The sequence below is a fragment of the Myotis nattereri genome, assembly GCF_964212035.1.
Source record: "Myotis nattereri genome assembly, chromosome: 18".
NCBI classification, from domain to species: Eukaryota; Metazoa; Chordata; class Mammalia; order Chiroptera; family Vespertilionidae; genus Myotis; species Myotis nattereri.
In genome coordinates, this window is record NC_138093.1 from 187,150 (window position 1) to 195,530 (window position 8,381).

The following is an 8,381-nucleotide window of genomic DNA, read 5'->3' on the forward strand; positions in this document are numbered from 1 at the left end:
GGAGGAAAGACTGGTTGTTATGATGCGCACAGACCACCAGGGGGCAGACAGACCAACGCAGGGGCTGCCCCCTGGTGGTCAGTGTGCTCCCACAGGGGGAGCACAGCTCAGCCAGAAGCTGGGCTCACAGCTGGCAAGCACAGTGGCAGTGAGGGGAGCCTCTCCCGTCTCCCAGGCAGCACTGAGGATGTCCCACTGAGGCTCCAGACACAACAGGGCGCAGGCCTGGCTGAGGGACCCCCGGGGTGCACAAACGTGGCGGTGCTGTGTCCAGCTTTGCCAAGAACATACTTTTCAGCTGGAAATCGGGAACACAAGAATCCTTCCACTGGGCTGACTGAGGAGTCAGAATTTCTCATTTATTTAGGCTCTTGCAGTAAAACCCAGTTGCGTAGTTTATGGGAACTTGTTTTCCTGCCAGGTTGGCTGGCCTATATTCTTGCAGCCCAGATCCTATGCTAGTATATCGTCAGGGCTCTTCTCTCTTTATTACAGCAGTACTACCCCCTAGGGAGCAGTTTGGGAATTTGTGAGAGTTTTTAGGTTGTCATGCTGGTTGAGGGCCAGGGATGGTGGACATTCCTGCAAAACAAAAAATGTCCCTTATCTGGCCAGACTTTCATAAAAGCCGTTACCTGGCACTACATGACATGTACATACAAGGTATTCTGCAGTTTTGCTATGGATTGGAAAGCCCAGGAAGCACCCTTCTTTTTCTTTGCATGTCCTCCCAGGACTGAAGGAGGTGCTGGCAGCGCGCAGTCTCCTGGGGACCAGGGAGGAGCTGCCCTGCCCCACGTCTCTCCCGTGGCCCTCCAGTCTCCCATGAACCGACTGGGAGAAAGGATTTTCAGCCTAAAGTAAAGGCCTTGGTGAGCCCGGGAGAGGCATCCGGGAGTGGGGCCAGGACGGATGGGGTCAGAGAGTCCACGCAGATGAAAAGGGCGCCAGCGTCTTGCGCACCTGGAACCCCCAGGCTGCCCTCACTCTGCGGGGACCAGCTGCGGGCGGAATCAGGTCACTTCAAGTTCACGCACATATTTCTGAAGAAGATGATGGAATGAATCCATACAATCCATTTTAAGAAACAAAGTAAACTGATTTACAAAACTGGCTACAAAAAAGAAAATAAACCAAAATAGCTACAAAAATATGCTGAATGAAGACTAGTCTACGATCATTTACTATAAAAACAACAAAACACTCTTTTCTAAATCCTCCTTAAAATCAGAAAATAGATCATTTTAAAGGGGAAAATAGACGAACAAGTTGGATACAATTATGGTAGAGAAACCAAATAACCGATTTTTATGCGAATACATAAGGTCTCATTGAATTTGAGACTAAGCCAGGATCAACCAGGTGACTAACATTCTCGAAGTTTTAAAGCCAAATAACGTTTAAAGATGACGAAAAAGGTTCCTTCTAATGACAATACAATTGACACGAACTGAGTCCCACTCTTTCAAGAAAGGTCGCTGGAGACTGCGTTCCCTTGGAAGCCCACTCGGTCCCAAAGCAGGTGCAGCCGTCTCGGCGTCTTTGCTCCCATCCAGGCGCTCGGCTGCTGCGCCCGGCGGGCCGCGCTGGTGAACGGCGAGGTGACGGAGCTCGGGAAGGAGGCGCCTTCGGGGGCCTCCGGCTCTGGGTGGGGAGAGGAGGCCCCGCCTGACCCAGAGGACCAGCCAGGACCGAGGGGCTGTGTCTCCTTTCCGGCTGCACTTGCCTTCCTGCAACCAGCAGGTGCCAGTCCTCTGCCAGGGGGTCAAGCTCCCGGCCTCCCCCAGGGTCGCCTCCCACGCGCGCCCTCTGAGTCGGGCGGGGCCTCCGGAGGCCTCTCCCCACCCCGAGCCGGAGCCCCGGAAGGCACCGCTGGTCCCGAGCTCAGCCACGTCGCCATCTCGCCACGCGCGGCCCCACCTGGCGCACTGCGCACGCCCGCCATCGGCTGCGCGGTGTCCAGTCCTGCTCTCCCGGCTCCGACTCCGGGGATCCGCGCGACGCCCGGGCCCAGCCCTTCACGCCTCGCGTCTCCTCGGAACCCTCTCCTCGGCCGAGCGCATAGCTCAGGCCTCCAAACCGCAGAGCCTGCGGGGCTGCCGCGGCCCCGCGCGCCCGGGTCCCGCTGACGCTGCTCGACTGGCGCGGGCCCCGCGGGTGCGGAGCGCCCCAACACCCTCTCATTTCCCTCGCGCGGGATCCCAACCGTCACCGAACCCTGCGCGCCGGGACTCGGCGGAGCCGGCGGATGTAGGAAACCTCGGAGGCCGACGCGGTCCTCAGAGTAGCCGAGTCGCCTCGCTGCTCCGCATGGGCGGTTTCCTGGGCAAACAGGGACCCCCGCCACCCCCAGCCGAGGGGGGCGCAGACCGGCCGCAGAGGACCGTGACCCGCCAGCCTTCCCAGGCCCTTCACCAGCTCCACCGGGTTCAGCACGTCCATCGCGCCCACCCTGCGCCGCGGCTCCGACCGGGGAGGAGGCCGTGGGACTGGGACCCCGCCAACCCCGCCTCGTGGGTCGCGAACGAGGCGTGGAGGCGCTTCCCTATGCGGCGCCCCCAGCATTCCATCGTGGGGCCGCGCCCCGCGGACTGGTGGGAAAGCTACCTGAAGCGGACCATCTGGTCGCTCCGGCACCCCAGGGCGGTGTGGAGCCCCGTGACCATCAAGATCACGCCCCTGGCGCAGCGAGGGCTCCCCGCCACGCCCCCCGCGCCCGCCATCCGCTCCGCGGGGGCTTCAGCCTCGGAGACGCCCCCAGACCCGCGTGCGAAGGAGGCGGTGCTGAGGGTCCTCAGAGAGTCCAAGCAGGTGAGGTGGAGGCTGGAGGGACCGCCGTCCCAGGCCCCCGACAGGCCGGACAGCAAGAGGGGGAGCCCAGAAGCCAGAGCATCTGCGTTTAAGCCTCTGGTGAAGAGTGGGAAACTCGCTTCCTTCGTGCCCAGCCTTGGGCCTCTGAGCTTGGGCCTCAGCTTGACTAGGAGGCCCAGTTCCTGCTCCCTGAGCTCCTTGGCCAGCTCACACCCAGGGGGCCCCCTCGGCTCCAAAAGGAACGCGATCACAAGCTCCTACAGCTCCGCCAGAGGCCTCTCCCAGCCTTGGAAGAGACGCGCGCCCTTCCAGATGCCCGAGTGGCCGGTGAAAAAGAAGAGCGGTCCTCAGCGTCACTTGCCAGGCCCACTGGCCGCGGAGGAGACCCCGGCAGCGTCCGGCAGCCCCGGGCCGCGAGGTGAGGAGACTCCACGGCTGCTCGCTGGCCGTGGGCCCCCGCTGGCCCTGAGTCCACCCCCGCAGCTTGGTTATGCAGTCCCTGCTGAGGACCTGGCCTCGGGGACAGAAGCTGGGCTTCCGTGGAGCAACAGAACCAAGAAGGGTGCCGCCGCAGACCCTGCACCTGACGCTCAGTCCCCGGCTCTGCCTCCGCTGTCCCTCACCCTGCCTTCTGCAGGCGCCGCTCCAGCCGAGCGCACCGATCCTCAGGCGGCATCTCCAGGTCCACGCGCCTCCCCAGTGCCTGCGGGAGAGGGAACCAGTGCGGTCCACTCGCCTCCGGAGACGCCCAGCCTGCTGGCCCCACTCGGGTGCTCCCAGCCAGAACCCCTTCCAGGCCCCTCTGCAGGCTCCGAGCCCACAGCTGCTGTCACCCTTCTGACCCCTGCTCCTCCCACCTCATCTGTCACTGACACCACGTGGCCACCTTCCGCCTGTCAGGCTGAGGCATTTCCCAGGCCCCCAGGCCCACCTGCCATCACCCTCACAGCACCCTCTGCACAAAGGACTGTGTTTGGAGTGGTGAGGGGACCAGCTCACCATCTTCCTGCCTCTGCACCTCCTGCTGCCACGTCTGCTGACCCCACCTCAAAGCCCGGTTGGAGGCCCCCACCTGACAATGAGGCACGAGTCTCCTTACCTTCCAGAATCTCAGCCACGACTGCAGCTCTATCTCCTCCAGGCCTCCCAATGCCCACCTTCAAGCCCATCTTTGGCAGCATCGAACCGCTTAAAACTAGGCCTGTGATCACTCCTTTCTCCTTCAAGCAGCCGTCTCCTCCAGGTCCTCCTGCTGCTACCCTCCTCTTCCACAACCTGGGCACGACCAGCTCTACAGCCACCTCCACCGGCCCTGTCAGCACATCCACAGGCTCCTCTTTCAAGCCACCTCAGGATTTTGGTGGAGCAGGTGTTACCAGGACCGTAGGCAACACTTACTCTGAGTCTTCCCCTTCTCACACTTTCCTCCTTGGGGCTCCCCATGCCTTCAGGGCCAACCTTTCAAACCAAGTCACAGGCTTCATTTCCCCACCTCCCCAGCTTCCCACCATTCCCATGGTAAATGCAGTCAACATCTTTAGCCAGGTTCTTCCCAGCGCTGCCCAGATATCCCCTAGGAAAAGCACCACCCATTTTAAGGGCAAGGGCAGCCCTCTGTCGGCCTCGGCCCTCGTCACCCCAAGCCAGCCCACATTGCCATCGGGCATCTCCAAGCCACCCCCAGCATTCACACTTCCTTTGGGGTCAAGCTCAAAGCCACTTTTCCCACTCTCCCTGGGAGTCACGCCCCGGCCTGCATTTGGGGCTTCAGGTGGGCAAAGGCAAGGGGCCCACCAACCAGCCCTTAGCCCAAGCTTCAAGAGCTCTTCTGTGTTAGGAAACTCGGCAGTGGTCCCCCCAACCCCAACCCCAGCTCCAGCTCAGCCAGCCTTCAGCAGCCCCACATGGTCAGCATTCGGGGTGTTGACACCCTCTGCTTCCACCTTCCACGTCCCTGCCAGCATCCAGACAGGTGCAGGCAGCACCCCAGCAGGTTTTCCCTTTGGTCCAGCTAGTGCCACTGGTTTTGGGGTTGTCCCCCAGCCCCGCCAGAATGGGGCTCAGGCCTCAGTGTTTGGCATCACAGCCCCACGACCTTTTGCTTTTGGGGGGTTAGTGACCCCTATGGACTGTGGGGAGTCTGGGGACAGCATGGCTGTCCCAGACATGAGCTCCAACTCTGGAGTGTTCTCCATCGGAGCCATGCCCAGTGGGGCCAAGCATGCCGTCACACCCTTCGGAAAAGGCTGGAGTCAGAACACCCAGGGCCTGACCCCCCAGAGCACCCCTTTTGCCTTGGGGAGGCCCAGTATTTCTGCGAGAAAGATTATGTTTGGAGGCCCTGCCATGGCCCCCTTAGCTCACAGCCTCCCTGTCCCTAGACCACTTACGACAGGCAGTAGCTTTGGCTTAGGGATTCCCTCTCCGCCTGCCCAGGGCTCCCTTGGGAGAGGGTCTTTCAGACCAGCAGTCCCTTCATTTTCCATTGGTGCCAAACCAAAAACCCCAAAGAGTCGGGAGCCAGGGCATTCCCGAAGGCATCATGCCCACAGGAAATAGCTGTGTCCCTCACCCTCACCCTGACTCGGACCTCAGTGTCCTTGGGAAGAGCCTCCATATCCTCTAATTCTCTAAAGTAAAAAATACCCAGATTTAAGGCTAGAGCTTTGGGTTTCCCCGTGGGTCCTCATCCTGGCTAGAAGGTGGAGCACCAGGATGTCTATTGGTGACAGCAGAAAGCAACCTCTGGACTCGAGCAGAGCCTCCCCGCCCCTCCACCCCCTCACCCTCCTCCCCCGGCCCCCCCCCCCCCCCCCCCCCCCGCCCATTCCCCTCTGTATCACTCATAGGTTCAGTCAGTACACTACCTCCTGCTTTTCCCCTGGGAACGGACACGCCGGGAGGCAGCAGGTACAGCCCCACCCTCTTGCATCTTTGGGAGGAGGAATGGATTCAAAGTCTTAGCTTTTATTCGGCTCTAAGAAGTGAGCCCCTTTCTCTGGTCCCTGGGGACGCTGAGTCCTCATTCTTGCTGTGTTGTTCCTCAGTGGGTTCTTGGAAGAAGAGCCCGCTCCTCACTGCAGAAAAGGGAAGCTCTTGCCCAGTGACCCTCCAGGCTTGGAGCAGTCAGGTGGGCCTTGCCTTTTTGCCCACCATTCTCCAGTCTGTACAGAGACCCCTGTTCACGGTGTCTGATAGGACTGCTGTGTGTGCTTCCAGCTGAGGACAAATGACCAGACCCACATGTGGGACCTAAGTCTGAGGCCCACCTCACTGGATGAGTTGAATCGCACCACATTGTGCCTACAAATGCCAATTTTCAAGTGTTTTTGGCTTTAAGGGATGACTTGTCAGGAAGAACTAGGGCCAGGCAGGGTGGTGCAACCTTGCTTCTCTCTACAACATAGGCTGTGTTGCCTCCAGTAGGAGCAAAAAATGCAGTTAGGGAACCAAAGCTTACACCTCATTTTCCTTTTAATTTGTACCTCAAACCACTCCTCCATGCTCGTGTCTCCGGGAGTGGGGGTTGGGGGTCTGGGCAGGGCAGGAAGTCTCTTGGGCCTGAGAACAAAGGAAGAAAGCAAAAGAGAGCAGTTATCTGGGTTGGTCTCTACTCTGTAACCCATTGGAGGCCTATGAATGAGCTGTGGCATGTTCCTTAGCACTGCTTATCATCCCAAAGGAAAAAAAGAGACAAGAACGACTCCCTGTAGACATCTCTCTGCCTTGTGGTTTTATGGATACCTTGGAAGAGGCCTCACTGGAAAAATAAGCCATCTTAAATTGGTTGATAAAATAAAAATTGTCTAAATAAGTCAATGATGTAGAAATGACTGTGAAATCCATGTCAATTCTTAACAAAGATGTTAAGAAGCTTTCCCAAGCCCACCTGTTAGTAGAGGGGAGACATAGGATTTAAACCCGAAAGGTTCTAAGGTCTGGACTTCTCCTCCCTCACATAGCAAATCACCGAGGTTCGAACTCAAACCCAGGTCTTAGTATCCATGCTGGTTGCTTCAGCAAAGTAAATGGGTGATACTGTGTGTCATAGAATTTACTCACGTAATCATGAACACTGACTCACTCCCTGTTACAGTTTTCATATTCTGTGAGAAGAAAGTCACAGGTTGAGCCAGACCCTCCAGAGATGAGATCAAACAAGGGCATGACCATGGGAGGTGGTGATGGGGACCATATGGAGAGTCTGCTTGTCCTGCTGGTTTCTGACCAGCTCATCTCCACCTGTGACACTTGTGTGTCATGTCCTATGGTGTCACGTGATGAAAAATGGAAATTGAAAAAAATTAGCTTGGGTGGGTGGGCATTGACCCTTCCATAGAAGGCGCCCAGAAAGGATTTGTTAAAATAATTTTATTTTACATGCATATATTACATATACATATTTTAATATATTTTTGTTTAATCTTACATTCATGCACTTGTTTCCATGGCAACAAATACCCTTTACAAATATAATTCTGAAAATTCCATGTATTTTATTGAACAGAGGACACTTAGGGACCACATGCTTCATGCCTATTTTGTGTCAGTGATAGTGAATGCATTAAGCTCATAAATATTTGTTCCTTTAAACTGATTATACTTTATACATTCCCAATATTTTTCTCAACAATGCTGAGGTGAACATATCTGTATGAAAATTTTTATCTCCAGCTGTGTTTCTCAAAGATTGAAGCTTAGAAGTGGAACCATTGGGTAACTATGGATAAACGCCTTCAGACTCTTGTTATATGTTTTTTTCCAATTTTTTTTTGTCCTTGTGTTTCTTCCCAGGGTTGTTATGAGGAGCAAATGCAATGTCCTTGACCAATGAAAGATATTTTTCTGTCTGGAAAGCTCATCTTCTGAACATTTTCTCCTGACTTATCTTTCTTTTTCTTATTGAGTTATGGAAGGTATTTTTTTCTCACTCTGAGGCCTTTGTATTGCAATATTTTCTCCCACTTAGAAACTTGTATTTCACTCAAATAATGCTGTCTTTGGATGGCCACAGTGCTTAGTTTTTTGTGGTTGTGTGTGTGTGTGTTTTAAACTTTCTGCTGAAGAATAATATATAGTCAGAGAAGTACCCTGAACATTGGGGTATGGCTCACTGAATTTTCTCACCCTGAACACATCAATGTAACCAGCATCCAAGAAACAAAATATTACAAATACTCCATAATCCTCTTTGTGCTGAGAGATACTTATATTAATCAACATGTACTTTCAGATTTTTTTCAGATACCTCTTTATTCCTTCGATCGGTCCACCCCACGAGGGTCTGCAGGGCCGGGGGGTGGAGGGTGGGGGGAGACACACAGTTCTGGGCACCCTTGCTGGTGAGGGGAAAAAGTAGAGACACTACACTCAAGCTAACAAAACGACTTAAGTCCGAAAGGGCTGCGACATGAGGGTCATTTTCATCTACTTTTAACTAAGCCAAGGCCTTGAGCTTTCTAGCTTTCCAGTTGTGCGTCAATGCCCAGCCGGACATGAATCCCGCAGACAACCCTCTGAACGGGGGATGGTTTGACCGGGAGTGCACTGCTGGCTATGATGTGTGCTAT

General features: G+C 55.5%; 1 protein-coding gene across 1 annotated transcript; it reads left to right on the forward strand.

The window, feature by feature from the left end:
* Positions 1-2,310: 2,310 nt before the first annotated feature.
* POM121L2 (POM121 transmembrane nucleoporin like 2) lies at positions 2,311-5,370 on the forward strand (the record flags this gene model as incomplete). The annotated part of the gene is made up of 1 exon (XM_081111904.1): positions 2,311-5,370. One exon carries the CDS (start codon positions 2,311-2,313, stop codon positions 5,368-5,370), a length of 3,060 nt encoding a protein of 1,019 aa, XP_080968030.1.
* Between the last annotated feature and the right edge of the window lie 3,011 nt (positions 5,371-8,381).